The sequence below is a fragment of the Elephantulus edwardii genome, unplaced genomic scaffold, assembly GCF_000299155.1.
Source record: "Elephantulus edwardii isolate Elephantulus edwardi_28Jun2011 unplaced genomic scaffold, EleEdw1.0 scaffold00125, whole genome shotgun sequence".
Taxonomy (NCBI): Eukaryota; Metazoa; Chordata; class Mammalia; order Macroscelidea; family Macroscelididae; genus Elephantulus; species Elephantulus edwardii.
In genome coordinates, this window is record NW_006399875.1 from 6,873,299 (window position 1) to 6,893,099 (window position 19,801).

General features: G+C 47.8%; 1 protein-coding gene across 1 annotated transcript in view; it reads left to right on the forward strand.

Moving 5' to 3' along the window:
- Positions 1–18,407, forward strand: part of LOC102874474 (ankyrin repeat domain-containing protein 33B-like) — an 84,181-nt gene extending 65,774 nt beyond the window's left edge. The window contains exons 3-4 of the mRNA XM_006893170.1: positions 9,864–10,004; positions 17,560–18,407. Coding sequence (XP_006893232.1) covers positions 9,864–10,004; positions 17,560–18,407 — 989 coding nt within the window. The remainder of the gene's footprint in view (positions 1–9,863; positions 10,005–17,559) is intronic.
- The last annotated feature ends 1,394 nt before the right edge of the window (positions 18,408–19,801 follow it).

The following is a 19,801-nucleotide window of genomic DNA, read 5'->3' on the forward strand; positions in this document are numbered from 1 at the left end:
TGAGTCCAGGGGAGAGGTGCCAGTCAAACCCACCCTGTCCAGGGGACCCCTGCTTCAGTAGCAGAATCATTCAGGGAGACACAGGGAAGGTTTTCACATCACTTGTGAACCTTGCAGACAAACCCATGTTTTCCTGGTCGTCTTAATTGGCTCTGCGTGAGGAAGTGACTTTTCCTGACCTCTTTCTGGGGGTGGAGGTAACTGAATCCTCCCAAGCTGCTCCTTCCCAAGAGGCTTGTTACCGGAGAGCCCAGGGTCCCCAGGGAACAGCTGCCATTCACCTGGGACAGGTGAGAGCACCTGAGAGGACTCAGGTGTGATTTCTGATGGAGAAGATAGGGCGGAGCTTGAGAATATGCTTGTCAGCGAGGTCCCTCCTTTGTGGATCGATGTGAATGTTGCTGAGAGGGCACAGGGGCTGCATTCGAGGCGTCAGACCACACTCCACACCGTTGTTGTTGTCATTAGGTGCCATCAGGTTGAGCATGACCCTGAGAACAGCAGAGCCGAACCCTCTCCTATCCTGTGCCAGCCTCATCATCTCTGACACACTTGAACCCACCGTTACAGACACTGTCAGTCCATCTCGGTGGTGATCCTCCTTTTCTCTGACCCTCCGCCTTGCCATGCATGATGGCTGTTTCCAAGGACCAGCTCCTCCTAGCAACAGGTCCCCAATATGAAAGACGAAGTTTCCCCCATTTTGCCTCTAAGGAGCCCTCTGATTTGGAACACTTCCTCCAAAATATTGGTTTATTCTTTTGTCACCTTAGTCCTCAAACTGGCATCTTTGCTCCTCAGTTATCTGGAGAGGTCCCTGCCTGCAGACTTTCCCAGTGCAATAAGTCTCATGATCTCCTGACTGCTGGTACCAAGTGTATTGATTGTGGATGCAGGTAAGATGAAGTCGTCGGCAGTTTTCAGGGTTTTTTCCATCTATCATGATATTTATTGGTTCAGTGGTGAGAATTTTGTTTTCTTGACATTGAGATGCAATCCACACTGAAAGCTGCAGTGTTTGACCTTCTGGCACAAGTGCATCCAGTCTTCCGCATTTACAGCAAGCAAGGTTGTGTCATCATTGATGAGATGAGTCTTCCTCCAATCCTGATGCCACGTTGTTCTTCGTAGTCTAGCTTCTCAAGTAATTTGCTCAGCACACAGACCGAATAGATATGGAGAAAGGATACGACCCTGACACACACCTTAATTTTAAACCATTATCGTGTTCCTTTGCTCTGTTTGCACAACACCTTCTTGTCCTAGGTAAAGGTTTCACATGAACACAATCAAGTGGTTATGGATTTTCATTCTTCTCAGTGTTAATCAAGGTTTGCTATGATCCACACTGTCAAATGCCGTTGGGTCAATAAAGCATGAAAAGATATTTGCTGTCAGCCAGGATCCATCCGACATCAGCAGTGGTATCTCTGGTGCCATGGCCTCTTCTAAACCCATCTTGAACTTCTGGCAGTTCCCTCGCGATATATACAGTTCTAGTGATTTTTGAATGATCTTCAATGATGCTTTGCTTGCATGTGATATTAATGATATTGTTAAATCATTCCCACATTCTGTTTGATCACCTTTCTTGGGAATCGAAGAAATACAGATCTCTTCCAGTCAGTCAGCCAGGCAGCTGTCCTCTAAATTTCCTGGTATAGACTGGTGAACGCATCCAGGGCTGTATCTGTCATTTGAAACATGTCGATTGGTATCCCATTGATTCCTGGGGCCTTGTTTTGGTTTTGTTTTTTGTTTTGTTGGTTTTTGTTGTTGTTGTTGTTGTTGTTGTTGTTGTTGGGCTTTTCCCCCAGTGGCTTCATTGCAACTTGAACTTCTTTCATACCACTGGCTCTTGATCATATCTGTTTCTTAATATATTTCCATGTCAGCCAGTTCTTTTTGGTATAATGATTTTGTGCACTTCCTCTGTCTTATTTTAATGCTTCCTGAACCATTCAAGATTTTGCCCACTGTTGCTGTTGTTAAGTGCCACGAGTCCCTTGTGACTCATAACAATCTTATACAACAGCTCTGAGCCCTGCTCTATCCTGAGCCAACCTTATCATCTCTGACACACCCACCCCCATTACCCCAGTCACTGAATTAACCCATCTCATCCAGGATTTTCTTCTCTTGCACCGCCCCTCCACTCTCATAAGCATGACGTTCCTCTCCAAGGAGTGGTCCTTCCTTGCAACGTTTCCGAAGTGGGTCAGATGATGCTTCAGAATCCTTGCCTCCAAGGAACAGTCAGGTTTCACCCGCTCTAAGACGAACCTGTTTGTTCTCCTAGCAGTTCATGGTATGTTCAATACTCTGCAGCACCACAGCTCAAAGGCATCAGAGAGTAACATCATGCTTGGCGAAAGAGGAGATCCTCAACCAAGTGGATTGACACAGTGACTGCAGCAGTGGGCTGGCGTGTGCCAGTGAGGATGAGGATGGCACAGGATAGGACAGGGTTCAGGTCTGTTCATCATAGTGTCATAGTCAACCTGACAGCACCTCACAACCTAATAACAACACCTGAAAGGTCATCAGTTAGAACCCAGCAGCGCCTCCTCTGGAGAAGGGTCCGCATCCCCTCTTGTAAAGAGATGCACATCCTTGGAAACCCAGGGGAGGGTCAGCACGTGTCACCAGGGACTTACAGCAGCTGTGGTGGTCACGTTTGACCATGGCGTTAGCTGACCTTGGCATCATTTTTCTGGTTGGTGGAAGTGTTTGCTAATTTCATTTTTGAGTTAAGAATTTGGAATTAGGTGAATGTACATAGTTTCCTAGCATGGCCTTTCATGTCTTTTGAACTCTGGTTTTCAGGAATGTTCTGACTGGGACTGGCAGCAGCTAGCTTGCAGGGTCCCTGCAGGCCAGCACAGGCCCACCCCTGGCCTCAAGCACTGCCTCTCCCAGCATTCTCTGGGAAGGCCCTTCTCTCCTGCCTGTCACTGACATCATCTGAAATCCGATCCCTCCACTCCCTGCAGCCAGGATTTCAGTTTTAAATTTCAATTAAGTCAGCCAGGCTGTGAACCAGAAAGCAAAGAGTTGCACCAGACAGCAACTTTGAGTGAAAAAGAAAGCTGGCAGGGTTCATTTTTTATCAGAAACATATTCATAATGAATTCTTGGTTCTGTGGGTAAGAAAACATTAAAGTCAGAGTAAGAAGATGTCAAGTATTAATTTTTTCTCTTCAGCACATTGAATTGTCCAATGTATCTCTTGATGGGGAAAAAATGGGGTCACAAGGTGATAGGAAGGGTCAGGATTTAGGGTCCTGAAAGCAAGCTAAACACCAGGTCTAAAAACGGCTGGGACCTCCTACAAGGAGGGTGAAGTGGAAGAGAGGGGTAAATTATAATCCAAAATCACCCAAATTTGAGCTTACTGTTCATCCTGAGGTATTTTATGTTCATATAAACTCTACTTACCGCTATCAAGTCAGAACTGACCCATAGCTGACCCTCCGGCAGGTTTTCGGAGGCAGTAAATCGCACAGGAGGAGACTGACCATCTTTCTCCATGGAGGTGCTGATGGATTCGAACCACTGGAGAAATGCAGTCTTTGAGTTAGCAGTGAAACTCCTTGTGAACAAAGCCACCAGAGCAGGTATTCTGTATTCATACGCTGCTGTTGTTAGGTGCTGTCGAGTTGAGCACGACCCACAACGGCTCTGTGAACAACACATCAGAACTCTCTCTGCCGTCCTCACCATCTCTGACACACTCAAGACCATTGCTGCCATCATTGTGTCAGTCCCCCTGGTTGGGGTCTTCCTGTCCCTCCACCTTTCCAGGCATAATGTCCTTCTCCAAGGAATCGCCCCTCCTAGCTTCGTGTCCACAGTATATGAGATGAAGCATCACCATCCTGTCTCCAAGGAGGACTTGGGCTGCACTTTTTTTCAAGACACATCTGTTTGTTCTTTGGGATATTCAGCACTCTTCTCCAACACCACAGCTCAAAGACTTCAATTCTTCTGTCATTCTTTGCCCAGCTCTCAGACATACTAGCAAGTATTTGAATATTCTTATAGGGAGACTTTTTCATTAAAAAAAAGTCTCCCTATAAGAAGATAGAAGATAGAAGGAGAATTGATGCCTTTGAGCTGTAGTGCTGGAGAAGAGTATTAAATGTACCATGGACTGCTAGAAAAACAAACAGATTCATACTGGAAAGGGTTGAACCAGGTGGCTTCTTGGAGGCAAGGATTCTGAGGCTCCGTCTAACATACTTTGGACATATTGTAAGGAGAGACCGGTCCTTGGAGAGGGGCATCATGCTTGGGAGGGTGGAGGGACGGCACAGAAGAGGAAGGCCCTCTATGAGGTGGATTGATTCAGTGATAATTCAGGGGTAATAGGGGTGCGATTGGCACAGGACAGAGAGGAGTTTAGGGCTGTTGTACATAGGGTCGCTATGACTCGACGGCACATAACAACAACATAGGGAGATTGTTTCCATTGCAAATTAAAAAAAATCCCAAACTCATTGCTGTCAAGTTGATTCTGACTCAGGACCTTCCTCCCCTGACTTTCTAAGCCTGTGAATCTCTGCAGAATAAGACTATCTCGTCGTCTCTCTCAGAATGGCTGCACTGCTGAACTCTGGGTTAGCAGCCAGAAACGCATCCTACTGCACAATCATAGCTGCTTATTTTATCTGAGAGGGAAAAAAAGATAGGTGACTAGAAGCACCTAAAGGGAACCCTGGTAGCATAGTGCATTACAAGTTGTGCTGCTAGTAAAAAGGTCCTTGGTTCGAATCCACTTATGACGTCACTGAGAATCATGAAGAGCTTCCTTTCTTTTTTTTTAATTTAAATTTATTATTAATTTCAGTAAAAATTTACAGAGGCTTTGGATTTCCATTCATCATTGTTGCACATTTCTCCCCTCCCAAGCCTCCCCCCAGGACAGTACCCCCTTGGAAAAGTAAAAGAAAAATTCTTTCATTGTTTTACAAACCCTCCCCCAGGTCCACTCCACTATGTAGCCATCACTCTAGACTCCTGTCATGACAGAAATACCTAATCAAATATCCCTTTTAAACAGTTTTCTCCCTCCTCTGTTTCAGTGCAGTATACATTACTGAACCCATCTTACTCAGTCTCTCCCCAACTCCAAGGTCAGTCCCATTCTACAACAGTGGCACCATGCAATATTTGTTCTTTTGTGCCTGGGATATTTCACTCAGCATAATGTCCTCCAGGGTCACCCATTTGGAATAATATTGCATGAGCCCCTTGTTTTTCAATACAGCGTAATATTCCATTGTGTGAATATACTACAGCTTCTCTATCCACTTATTTGTTGATGGGCACTTGGGTTGTTTCCAACTCCTTGCTATTGTGAACAAAGCCGCGATAAACATGGGTGTGCATATATCTGCTTGGATGTCAGTGAAGAGCTTCCTTTCATACAGATAGATCTATGGCCTCTGTAGCTCCACAGAGTCAACCACCTCATAGCTGACTCTCCATCAGCTTTTCAGATGTTGTTAAACACCTCAAGTGGTATTCCATTAATTCTTGAGACCTTGGGGTTTTTTTATTTGCCAATGCCTTCAGTGAACCTTGGACTTCTTCCTTCAGTACCATTAATCATATGCTACTTCCTGTAGTAGTTCTAAAGAGCAAGGGCATCAGTTTAAAGACTAACGTGCACCCAGTGCCTTGGTATTTTTAGTTGCTTCCGATGCATCTAAGTTGGACAATGAATAAGGAAGGCCAAAGAAGAATTGATGCCGTTGAATTGTGGTGTTGGCAAAGAGTATTGAATATTCTTGGACTGCTAAAAATACAAACAAATGTCTTGAAGGAAGTCCAAGCAGGGTTCTCCTTAGAAGAAGGATGGTGCAACTTACTCTTATTTACTCTGGGTATATTTTCAGGAGGAACTAGTCCTTTGAAAGTAACATCACGCTGGGAAAAGGAGAGGTAGAGAGGGAGGCCCTCCATGGAATGGATCCATGCGGTGACTCCACAGTGTTCTTGAGATTTATAAGGACATGAGAATGGTGCAGGACAGGGCAGGGTTCGTATCTGATGCTCATAGGGTCGCTTTGAGTTTTTGTGGACTTGCTGGCACCTAACTACAACAACAACAAAAACAGACAAGAACTTAAACAGGAAAGTCTGCAATTAAGAGCAAATCCAGGCAGCTTTCAGTTAAAATTTTCCTTCCCATTCTTGACACAGAGACACAAGGTCTTGTCTGTTACGCTATTGAGACGGGAGTGAATCTCAGCTACATACTTCAGGATGGGGAGGCACACGTCAACAATGAGCTTCATCTTGATCCCGAGGTCTTCCTCCAATGTTCTTCTAGACGAAACAAAGAAAGGGCTTCAGTCTAATAAGGAAGTCTCTTTCAATTATCCTTCTAGACTAACGAGGACACATCTTCATTTTAAAATCTTAAAAGAATATTCATTTCAAACTGTTATTGTTATATGTTAGATGCTGTCCGGTCGACTACCTCTCATCTCACCCCGAGGAACAACAGCTCAGTAGCTTGCTCTATCCTCATGATCTCTAGAATACTCAAGTTCATGGTGGTAGTTACTGTCAATCCGTCTTTTTGAGAGTCTTCCTCTCTGTCTCTGACCTTCACCTTGCCCAACATGATGTCTCTTTCTAAGGACTGGCTCTTCCTGAAAATATGACCAGCTTATGTAGTTTCACCATCTTTACCTCTTAGGAGCACTCTGTACTTGAAACTAGTTATTGTTGTTGTTATGTGCCGTCGAGTCGCTTGCAACTCATAGTGACTCTGTGTACAACAGCCCTAAACTCTGCTCTGTCCTGTGCCAATCGCACTGTCTCTGATACACCCATCCCAATTACCCCAGTCACTGAATCAATCCACCTCATAGAGGGCCTTCCCCTCCTGCGCCGTCCCTCCACTCTCCCAAGCATGATGTTCCTCTCCAAGGACCGGTCACTCGTTACAACATGTCCAAAGTATGTCAGACGAAGCCTCAGAGTCCTTGCCTCCAAGGAGCAGCACAGTTTAACCCTCTCCAGGATGAATCTGTTTGTTTTCTTGGCAGTCCATGGTACATTCAATACCCTTCTCCGGCACCACAGCTCAAAGGCATCAATTCTCCTTCTATCCTCCTTAGTCATTGTCCATGACGCATAACAAGTGATTGCAAAGACCATGGCCTGTATCAGATGCACCTTAGTCTCCAGAGAGACACCATTGCTCTTCAGTACTTTGGAGAGGTCCCTAACAGCAGACTTTCACATCGCAATACGTCTTTTCATTTCCTGGCTGCTGGTGCCAAGAGTGTTAATTGTGGATCCAAGCAGACTAACGCTGTGAACAATCTCAATCTCTTCGTCATCCATCCTGATGCTACCAATTGGTCCAGTGGTGAGAATCTTTGTCTTCTTGACATTGAGCCTCAATCCATATTGTAGGCTGCAGTCCTTGACCCTCTGCAGCAAGTACTTCAGATCCTCCTCAGTTTCAGCAAGCAGGGTTGTGTCATCTGCATATCACAGATTGTTGATAGATCTTCCACCAATCTTGACCCCACATTTCTCCTCATAGAGCCCAGCCTCCCAGATAATTTGTTCTGCATACAGGTTGAAAAGTTATGGAGATAGGACACATCCCTGGCGTATGCCCTTCCCAATTTTGACCCATGCAGTGTTCCCTTGCTCTATTGTTTACCTTATGCTAATCTCTGGAGGGAGGAATTCAGTAAATATAAACTGAGAACAAGGTTGACTCTTAAGGAATGCCTTAGGGCCTCAGGTGAACTCCAGCTTGTATTATGCCTCCATTATACCCTGATTTAGCATTTGGTTTATTATTAATATTAAATTTGATATTTGGCTTCCCACAGTGTAGTCCATAGGAAGTTGTGCTGCAAACCCAGAGGTGGCCCCTCTCTAGTGGTTCAAATTCACCTGCAGCTCTATGGAGAATGATGGGTAGCCCTCTCCCGTACAATTTACAGTGTCAGCAAACCCATGGAAGGGTCGGTGTTGGGCTGGTTCCAACTTGACAACAATGGGATCGAGGACGACTGAGGGAGCTCTGATGGTGCATCCCACAGGGAGTTTACCACCAGGCCAAAGGCCATGAATGAGTCAGAATCTGATGGTTCAAATCCATCAGTGGCTCCATGGGAGAAAGGTGGGCATCTCCTCTCAAGCAGTTCACAGACTCTAGAAACTTATTGAGGATCAGCAATGAGTTGATTCCAACTGCACTGCAATGAAGTGAGGAGCTGCTTTACTACTAATCGTGATGTCCTTCTCCAGAGACTCCTCGGGTAACATGTTCAAAGCATGTGAAAAGAAATCTCGGATCCTCCTTGATTCTCTGGAGCATTTGGTTACACCTGTTAGAAGAGAGGAAGGACTGTGCCCTTAGTAAGAAAAGAAACGTTCTGTGCATGGGAGGAGTACAGAAAGTTTGTGGACTCGGGGAATTTTGTGGTGTGAGGATGGAAAGTTGAGGGGTTCCCTGATTGTGGTTTCTGTTTCCCTGTAATACTCATGGTGAGTCGTGTCCTGGAAAGTAGGGCCCATTAAGATCTGAACTGTGTGAATGTCTAAAATTTCCTTCCTGGCCCCTGGGGAATAGACACTTGGGAATCATCGAAATATCACTCACTGATCTGTGCCAGGAGGTTCCTCAAGCTTGAGTTCTATGTTTTCAGGTGCTATATGAAGGGTTACCGTTTCTAACCCATCCTGCTGCTTCAGGGGAGGGAAGACCAGCAATCAGTTACCTTAAATATTGTGTTAGGTGCTGGTGATTTGACTGGGACTCGTAGCAATGCTATGCATAACAGATTGGCAGTCTATGATATATCCAGTTCTCTTTGCCAACACCACAATTTCGGGGCATCAGTTCATCTTCGGGCTTCTTTATTCAGTGCCTAACCCATGCTTGAGTCAGGCCCTGAGAGCTCTGAGGGGGGTCGTGGTCCGCAGGGAGCTTGGCTGCCTACCCAGAGGTGGTGCCTCTCTGATGGTTGAAATCGACTAGTGGCTCTGTGGGAGAAAGACTGGAAGTCTCTTGCCATATGATTTACAGCCTCTGAAAACCTGCTGGAGGGTCAGCACTGAGTTTAAGGAGGTTCGGTTTTGTTTTGTTGCTTTTTGAAGGTCATAAAGATTGGGAGGTTTCTGGAAGATGTAAGTTGTAGCAAGGTGAGAAAGAGAAGCCAGCATTCTCCAGGGGATCTTGTCTGGCGAGGTTTATGCGTCATGCATGTTGATGAGTGTGTGCATCTGTATGTGATGTGAGTGTGGTGTCTGTGCGAGGTGCGTCTGTATTGAATCTCTCTGTGTGAGCGCGCGCGCGCTCGTGTCCGTGCCTGTGCGTGGTGTGTATTTTCAAACTTTGGGTACTAGCAGAGATAGATGTCAGCTTGAACCGGCTTGGACATGATCTTGCTGTCAGGGTGCCTTTTTCTTCCCACCGGGAAGCCCCTTTGTGGTTTGCGTCTGTTTGCGCCGGCGTCTCCTGCTGGGAGCTGTCTGCAGGCGGGATCCACCCGCTGCCGCCGGTGTCAGCAGCCGCGCCCAGCGCTGCGCCCACATCGCTCCTAAAATAGCTCGTTGCTTGTGATGTGAGGCGAACTGGCCCAGGCTCTGCGGACCCAGCACCAGCCAGAAATCGAGGTGCGTCTAGGTGCGCCCGAGCTCCGCCAGGGTCATTTCCTGGGTCCGAAGGGGAGACGGACACTGCATGGTCTCCGTCCCCTTGGTTGCCTGGCCGTCCCGGATCCAAGGGGGAGACAGACGCGTCCCTCTCCCCCTGGGGCCTGGCTGGACCGGTCCTTGCTGTGGGCGTGCGTACCTATGGGCCTATGCGCTTCTCTTTGCAGGGCACGCCACCATCACCAACTACTTGTTGAACTATTTCCCGGGCCTGGACGTGGAGAGGAGGAACGTGTTCGGGTTCACAGCGCTGATGAAAGCCGCCATGCAGGGCCGGACCGAGTGCATCCGCGCCCTAATGCTGGCAGGTAGGTCCAACGCGCACAGTCTAGACCTCTCCCTGCATAGGCTGAACCTCAGAGGGGGTGGGCGCCCGTCTCATCTTCCCCTACTGCGTCCTCCAGAGCCAGGCCTCTCCCTGCAATGCCCTCCCTGCTGAGTTTGGAGGGGGGCGCCCATCGCTGCGAGGCCGCGCCAAGCCAGAGCCCCGCTCTCCCGGGCCCCAAGCTCCACCCCACCTCCCCAGTCCCATCCCCCAAGCCCCACGCCCACCCTTAGTCACACCTTCAGCCCACCCCTCAGTTCCCCTCACCTCTTCAGCTCCATCCCCCCAGCCCTACTTCTCCTTTCTAGCTCCACCCGACCCCCAGCTCCAGCCAGTGGAGACACACACCCCGCCCAAGCCCCACCCCACCAGAGCTGCCCCTGATAAGTGCCCTGTCAGATGCATCCCTTTTCACTGCTGCGTCCCATAAGAGCCACGCCCCGTTGGAAACACTTCCTCCCCTGACAGCTCCAATTGAGTCATTTGTTTATCTTGTGAGGTTGCATCACCTTAGCTCTGTTCATAGCGACCCTATGCCACAGACAGAAATCTGCCCTTTCCGAGCCTTCCTCACAGTCTCAGCAGGGCCTGAACCCTCTGTGAGCCAGCCCTCCTCCTAGAGCCAGTCCCGGTATAACCATGCCCCCATTAAAAGGTGCGCCTCGTAGAACCACACCCCAGCAGCCAAAGGCCTTCAGGACCACACCCCCTCAGAGCCACACCCCCGCTGATAGGTGCACCTGCCCGTAGAACCACACCCACCAGCCAAACACCTTCAAGGCCACATCCCTGAGCCACGCCCCCATTGATAGGTGCGCCTGAACCACACCCCACAGCCAAAGGCCTTCAGCGCCACACCCCCTCAGAGCCACGCCCCTTGACACCAGCGCCCTATCAGAGCCTTGCTCGAGAGTCTGAGCCCACCTCAGCCTCCGTTTGGGCCAAAAAAAAATGCTAATTTAGCTTCTTGACAGCCTATTGTTTCAAGATTGGAATCCTTCAATGTAGAAACCGGTGTTAGTAACAAACAGTAATTTTAATTTCTTCCTTGAGGTATTGTTACATCATTAAAATGCCAAAATCAGGGGAGCTCTGGTGGCCTAGTGGCAAGGAGCTGCAACTACAATCCCAGAGACACACGGTTCGAATCCACCAGGTGCTCTGCCGGGGAAGGAGGGACAATCTCCTCCTGTACCAGTCAGATCTGATTTGACGGTATACTCACACAAAAATAATAAAATAAATTTTTTTTAAAAAATGCCAAAATCAAGCGTCCTCAGTATCAGGATATATTCCTGAATGGATTGCCACTGGCTGACTGTCCCTCTTACCCCACCCTTGACTTGGCAATGGCCTTTTCTTAGCCTCCACTCTACTCCCCAAGCTCTGCCTGTATCTTAAAGAATTTGTATCTTCGCTTGGCTCTGAAAGACGAGACTGCCCCACTGAAATGGGCGCAAGGATGGTAGGTGAGGCAAGGACCCAGAGCCATCCTGCGAGCCTCCTTCTGGTGGTTAGAGCTGTGTGGTGATACTGGGCACCCAGTTCTTTTCTTACTCTCCACTGGCACGTTTTCATCGACTTTGTTGATGGCTTGAGAAACTTAAGTCCACTGGTAAAAATGATCCCTGGTGCAAGTAGTTAACACAGACGTCTGCTAGCTGAAAGGTTGGAGATTTGCTCTTACCCAAGGGTACCACAGAAGAAAGGCCTGGCAGTCCTCACTTGTGAAAAATCAGCATAATTCCTTCATTCCTCCCCAGGAGGCTGAAGGGGCAGGATTTTGTCTAAGACCCAGAGCAAAACAGACATTCATTCAAACTAGTTCAGTCTTGACCAACGAAGAATAATCAGACCCTCGTTTGTAGAATATGGGTATACTGAAACTAGAACTGGAATAAAAAAAATTACATATGGAATCTTTAGAATGGGATCAGAAGAGGCAGAGTGGACTCTTTTGAGACATTTTGGCCAGGACCTCTTTGGAGAGGGTCACAAGTTTAAAGCTAAACCATCAGCTGCCATCTCTGAGACGGACACCATTGTTTCTGACTCTGTTTATCCAGAGGTTTGGTTGCTATGCATCACATATGCTGTCTTGGTTTTCTGGGAGTGAGGTTCCATTTCCAGCAGGATGTATACCCATCATAATTCTGACCCATTCCAGGATTTTTCAGGTTACAACGTTTGTATTTTCTAAGGTGAATTTTAAAAGATAAGTGAGCCACAGGAAGATGACTGCAAAACTTTGACGAGCTGTTCCTTTCGTTTCCCATTAAGCATTTGAGAAATGTCTCTTCTGAGGTGTGTTCATTAAGATTTTAATTTTGCAGTTTGCTCCTTTCCTGGTGACATGCAATTAATAAAGGCTTAATGTGTCATCTATTTTTTGCAATGACATTCTTACTGCCCCCTTTTCATTTTAGTCAATTTATAAATTGTACTCCAGCTAATGAGCTCCTCCTGATTTCCAGTTCCAAATAATTACCACTCTCCAGAATCAGCAATTCTTTAATATGTCAGCGAATTGAGACTTTGACCAGCAGAGCTCTGGTAAGCTGGGCCCCCCCTGGCCATTGGGAGGAAGTAACAGAGCTCCCTGCCTCTCCTGGTTCAGCAGGTATTGATCAGCCACCATGTGTCAGACGCTTGATCTGCTTACAGTGAGAAAGAGGCCCAGTCCTCTGAGAACCACATACCAGATAATTGCCCTAGTTCTCCGTGTTGATTTGCCAGTGGAACTTGGGATTCTGAATGTTTGTAACTCCGTGTGGTTCTGTGATTATTCAGATGGCAATTTCTCATTCATTTCTTACATTACACAAACAATGAATTCTTACTCATGGACTGAAGGCAAATTGATGTCTTTTAATTGTGGTGTTGACAATAACTATTGGATATCCTATGCACTGCCGAAAGACCAAACAAATCTGTCTTGGAGGAAGTGCGTTTGGGATACTTCTTAGAAGTGAAATTTCCCTCACAATCACTGTGATGTTTTCTCCTATTGCTGTAGACATTATTTCCATTCATCTTGTTGAGGGCCTGTCTCTTTCTATTTGCCAAACAGAATGTGCTTCTCTGGGGCTTTTACCCTCCTGATAACACGTCCAAAGTATGTGAAAGGAAGTTTCTCCATCCTTTATTCATGGAGATTTTCTGGCTGTATTTATCTGTACAAAGACTTATCTTCTGGAAGTCTACTTTTCTATAAGTTTGTTATAGTGGAGTGTCTCATTGTGTGGCTGTGATGGGGAAGTAGGCCACCGTTGTTTAAAATGTCAGCCGGCCTACCAAGAAAGACATGGATTTGAACAGGTTTCCAAGCTTCCAGAGCTTATGTATTTTGATGAAAAAGTTGACCACTGAAAACTTTCTGTACAGCAATGGAAAGCTTCCCCTACTACCCATCAATTGGTTTCTTGAGAAAATGTTTTTTCAAGTTGAAATTCTTTGACATTCTTTGAGGTATGACTGACAATGTTTTCTTGTTAAATTCTTAATACATTTTGGAGATTCTGCAAAACTATAATCTGAAGATTACAAAGTTATTAAAATTTTGTTTTGTCATATGAACACTCAAAAAAAAAAAGAAGTGAAATTTCATGTCACATACTTTGGGCATGTTGTCAGGAAGTGGCAGTCCTTGGAGAAAGTTACTGTGCTGGGAAAGTGGAGGGAGAGTGAAAGAGCAGAAGCCCCTCAGGGAGATGGATAGACACAGGGAGAGCAGCAATGGGCCTGAGCACAGTGGGGACAGGGAAGATGGAGCAGGGTAGGACGAGGCTCCGATCCGCTGTTGATGACTATGAATAGTAATTAACTGGAGGGCTTCTAACAGCAACTGATTTATCCTATGTTGCCGTTGAGTCAGTTGTAATTCTATGTGTTACACTGTAGACCTCTGTCCTAGCACTTTCTTGGCTGTGGTATTCATGAAGAAAGAAGTCGTGGGTGATACTAACAGTTCAGTGCTTCACTACCAGCCGAAAGGTTGATGGTTCAGTTCCACTCAGAGGTGCCCAAGAGGAAACCCTTGAAAATGCGCTGGCAGATGGCCACAGACCTTGAACACATTATAGAGCAGTTGTACTGTGCCACACATAGCTTGCACATGAGTTAGAAGTGACTTGGCAGCAGCTAAGAAAGAAAGAGAATCTTTGTGGAAGTGGCTGCTAGGACTCTGCCCAGTGGTACTGAGGGGTTTGAACACCAATCCTTAGATTAGCTGCTGAGTGTGAGCCACTCATGCTCCCTCGGGAACCTCTGTATCTGTACTGTTGCTGCTGTTAGGTACCATGGACTCATGGTGACCCTGTGAACAACAGAGATAAACCCTTCACTATCCTGTGCCATCCTCATAGTCTCTGACACACTTGAGTCCATTGCTGCAGTCACTGAATCATTCCATCTGGTGAAGGGCCTTCTTCTCCTTCCCTAACCCTCCGCCTTTCCAAGCATGATGTCCCTCTCCAAGGAATAGCCTCTCCTAGCAACATGCCCACAGGGTGTGTGAGACAAAGATTTGCCTTCCTTGCCTCCGAGAGCACTTTGGCTGCACTTTCTCCAACCCATATCTGTTGGTTCTTTTGGAAGTCCATAGGGTGGATATGCAGTGCTCTTCTCCAACAGCCCAGCTGAAAGGCACCAGTCCTTTTTCTGTCATCCCTATTCATTGCCCAGCTCTCTAATGCATTGCAAGTGATGGGGAAGACCATTCCTGAGTCTGTATTAAGAAGCTAAACATTTTGCTGGCCCTGCTGAGTTGAGTTGTTGTTCGCAATGTTTGGGGGGCAGTGATAAGACATAAGTGGGACTCACAAAGGAAGAGACAAATTAGTATAAGCAGGACTTCAAGGGAGAAGGCTGCTCTGCGGGGGTTAGGGAGTGCCCTGGGCTGAAGCTCAAGACAGGACCTGAGGTCGCCTGTCCCAGTAACTCAGTGATCAGCCTCAGATAGGTCCTTTGACCTCTGTGACCAGCGTCCATTCAGTAAGGAGCCTTTACTAAGCACACGCCTCCTTCCAGCCAGGACTATGTGATGTTCTGTTCTGGAAAGGCCTGCAGCCTGGTGAAGCACACAGGCTGTCGCCCAGCTAAGCTCCCACAAGAGAAGTGAAAGTTGTTGTGTACTGTTGGGATGACCCGTAGCTGATTCTCCAGCAGGTTTTCAGAGGCAGTAAATCATAGGGCAGATTGCCCATCCCTCTCCTGCAGAGCTGTTGGTGAATTTGAACCGTGTGACTTTGGGATTGTGGTGCAGCTTCTTACCACTAGGGCCTGAGCTGGAAAGGACAAGAGGAGCCTGCATTTCCTTCCAAACACTTCCAAGCACTTCCGCTGGTCTCCCCCCACAAGATGGCTGAGGAAACAGGGAGGCTGTTTGGGTCCCAAAAGGCTTTGCAAAAGAAGCTTGAGAACATTCTAGAGGCCTCCTCTTCCTGCTTGCATGGTACCTTTGTAGATGGTGTCATCCCTCCATCACCGAGAGTCAACAGACTCGGATCTCTTATTTTAAAAACATTTGACCCCTGAGACTACTACTGCCTCTAAACCTTAAACCCAGTATCTCCCTGAAACTGTCTTAAAGCCAAACAATCGGATAACCAGTGAACAATGTCTACCTTGAGCACTGTGTACTTTCAGAACTACCAATACACGACGTGTAGATATTTGTAGACTGGAATTGTTTTGTACTGGAGTTGCTTTGTTTGCAAATAACATGCCCACATGAATAACACACATACAATGCACAGGAAGCTGACAGGGGATGAGACTGGTTGGTTTGCCAAAACTATCCGTCTGTCTATCTATCTATCATCTATTTATCCATCTATTATCTATCTATCATCTATCGCCTATTTATTATCTATCATCTACCTATTATCTCTCCATCAATCTATCTATGTAATCTATCTGTTATCTATTATCTATCATCTGTCTATCTATCTTCTACCTCTCTATTATCTATCAATCATCTATCTGTTTGTCTATCATCTATCTATTATCTATCATCTATCTATCTATCTATCTATCTATCTATCTATCTAGTTGGTTCCAACTCCTGTTGACTTTTTACAGGGTTTTTAAGACTAAGTCTTTGCAGCAGGGAAGTGCCTCCCTCAGTGTGGATGGTGGATTTGAACTGCTCACCTTGCAGTTAGCGGCCCTCCATGTTTCCTCCTACACCATTAGAGGCCCTTAGCCTGCTCTGTCTGTGTAAAAATATGGTAACTACGTTCACTGACTTGTGTTGTAGAGACTGTGGAACTGGTTCTGGTGGAGAGTCGTACCGTTGGCCCAGAGGCCCCCTCCTCTCTGGTAGTTCAAATCCACCAGCTGCTCTGAGGGGGAAATGTGGGCAATCCCCTCCTGTGCAATTTACAGCCTCCGGGAAATCCCTGGGGGGTCAGCATACTGGGAGTATTACTGAGTCAGTAAGACTCAGGAGTGGTAAGTGGTGAAAAGAATTTTTTTTAAAAAAAGGTTTTTAAAATATTCTGATTCAGATGTTACAGTCAGGTAGGCTCTTCTTTTTCTTCCGTTTTGTAAATCTATTATTGTTATGTACACAATCAGAACTGACTCATAGCTGACTCTGGTGGTTTTTCAGAAGCGGTACATAGCACTGGATTTTTATCTCGTGAAGTAGCTAATGGATATGAATCTCATGTCCTCGGGTTGGTAGGGGCATCTCCTTACCACTAGGCAGCCAGCACCAGCTGTTATCAGAGGCCACCAAGTCTAGTGAGTGCCAGCCGCCCTGTGAACAACAGATCTGAACACCGTCCTTCCTATCCTGTGTCGCCCTCACCATCTGACACACTGGAACCCCTGGTACAGTCACTATGCAGCCCATCACACCGAGGGTCTTCTTTTTTTAACTGACCCTCCACTTAGGAAAGACAAAGCGTGAAAGAAACCCTCAGGGTCAGCTGTGTTTGAATAAAAACACTTTAGGGGGTCATTATGACAGGGAATGGCAAAGGACACCCTGACAAAGGAGATCAATCAGAACCGGTTTTGACAAAGACAGTGGCAATATAACAATCGAAACCAACCCTCAAGGAATGAGGCCATATGACCATAAAAACAGACTCTCAAGGAATGTGGCAAAACAACAGACTCTAGGACAAGATAAAGGAGATGGCCAAAGTCACCATACACCTGTGAGAAGAAATGCACTGGGCAGTTGTTTAAACCCCACTCCCTGCTAACAAAAGACATATAAACCCCTTTCTAAGAACGGGGTCAGTCTGTCCTGACTCGTTCATAGTCAATTAACCTGTTTCTTTGTCATGCTCTCACTTGGTATTGGTGTCTTTCTTGTACTTCCGAGTCAGAACTTTCTAGTTCTTACTGGAAGAGGCCCCTGGACCTCTTTTGGAAAACATCCCCTTGACAGTTAGACCTCAGGATTCTGAGGGGAGGGAGCTGGAGTCTGTGACTGGGTTTTGAAGTTTTGCTTTTCGTGTTCAGCCCGCGGAGGGCAGGTCTTCCTGCCCGCGCTCACGCCTGTTTGTGTTTTCTCCGCGCAGGGGCAGATGTCAACGCCAAGGACCCCCGGCGCGGGATGTCCCCGCAGGAGTGGGCAGCGTACACGGGCCGCTGGGAGGCCGTCCGCCTCTTCCGGAGGCTGCTGGAGCGGCCCTGCCCCGAGCAGTTTTCCGAAAAGTACAAGCCCGAGCTGCCGCTAGCCACAGAGACTCCGAAGTCCGCCGACTCCAAGAACTGCTTGCAGAGACTCGCCGCCTTCCTGCGCTCCGCTTTGACCCCGCGCTCGGTCCAGGGCCTGGAGGATGGCGGAGCCCTGGACCACATGGTCAGGATGACCACCAGCCTCTACAGCCCGGCCGTGGCAGTGGCCTGCCAGACCGTCTGTCCCGAGGACCCACCCTGCGTCGGGAAAAGGCGGCTGGCGGTGCAGGAGATCCTGGGGACCCGAGCGGACCGAAGCACTCCTGCCCAGGACAGGAACGAGGCTCAGGACCCTGAGTCACAATGCCAGCCCTCCCGGTCCAGCGAGGTGTCCAGCGAGGGGTCCCGCAGAGCAAGCCTGGCCACACCCCCGCTGCGGGGCTCCCAGGTGGCCCCTCCCCCGCGGAAGGCCAGCCTCCTCCCGCTGCAACTGCTGAGAAGGAGCAGCGTGCGGCCGGGCGTGGTCATCCCCAAGGTCAGGGTCAGCAAGGCGCCCGCGCCCACCTTCCACCCGGAGCGGGCAGCCTCCAGGGGCAACACCAAGGACAGCGCCCACCTGCAGATCCCCAAATGGCGCTACAAGGAGGCCAAGGAGGAGAAGAAGAAGGCGGAGGAGGCCGAGCGGAAGCGCGCAGCCGAGGCGCAGAAACAACGGCGGAAGTCATCTCGTTTTAAGAAAAGGACGTGAGGGTGTCGGCAGGTTTAAGGGGTGACCAGACCAGAGGCCCAGCTGGCGGCGGCACTGAGGGAGGAGGAGGTGCTCAGGGATGGACAGCTAGCGCGGGGATGGCGCGCCTTCCTCGGGCATGTGCGCACGCCCTGGGCGCAGGGTCTCCTTCCTGCCCGGGGCGCGGGGATTGCGCACCTCCCTCCCGCTGGGCTCCTCTGTGCAGGGTCTCCCTGCCCAGACTCGGAAGGCAGGCCTCACTGGTCCTGGCTGGGTCCTTCCAGCCGCATCCCACAGGAAATCTGCGTTCCCACCATTCGATTTACCCAAAACCAGTTCACCTAGTCTGCGCTCCAGGAGGCCCATTGCCCACAATCTACCTACTTTAGAACCTCAATTCTGGACTTTTCAAAGTCCATTTTGTCAAAGGGCGGTTTCTGTATCATTTTGTATTTTTAATGATTATTTATCAAACTCGCTGCACTTTAGGAGCCATTGAGGCTCTTTGTAGATAACCAGGTTGGATATGCGCTCTGGAGAACCTTTGTTGAAAATGCCGTTTCTAGCAATAAATATTTATTATATCTGTGTCGTTTCATAGAGTGGAAGTCTCCCCTTTCTGACACTGTTTTTGTCTTTGTCTTCGTGTGTCAGATGGGTGGTGTGCGCTGTGTGGTCTCAGGGAACCCTTGGGAGGGGGCTCTTAGGTGCCCTGGAGCCCATGAACAGTGCCTCTGAACCCGACCCTATCCTGAGCCAACCTCTGACCGTCTGTCCCCATTGCCACAGTCAGTGTGTCAATCCATCTCATCCAGGGTCTTCCTCTCTTGGCTGACCCTCCACCCTTGCAAGCATGACGACCTTCTCCAAGGACTAGACCCTCCTGACAACATGGCCAAAATCCTTGCCTCCAAGGAGATAGAAAACTGAATTTATCTTTATGGAAATTTTCGTTTTCTCAGCAAATGAATAGCCAACTTTACACAGACAGAGTGACTCACACCACTGTATCTTGTTTTTTAGGCTCTGTTTGTATATTTAGAAACTCTGCGGTTATAGTAACCATAGTTATCTGGCTGTTAACCAAAAGGTTAATAGTTCGAATCCACCAGCTGTTCTGCTAGAGAAAGATGCACAGTCTTCTGCAGAGATTTATAACATTAAAAAATGCACACACACACCCCAAACAACTATGAAATATCATCTCACCCCAGTCAGAATAGCAAAATTTAACAGAACAGCAAGCAACAAATGCTGGCGAGGTTGTGGAGAAACTGAAACCCTTATTCACTGTCGGTAGGAGTGTAAAATGGTGCAACCACTGTGGAAAGTGATGTGGCGCTTTCTCAAAAAGTGGCAAATAGAGATACCATTTGACCCAACAATTCCACTACTGGGAATATACCCGAAAGAGA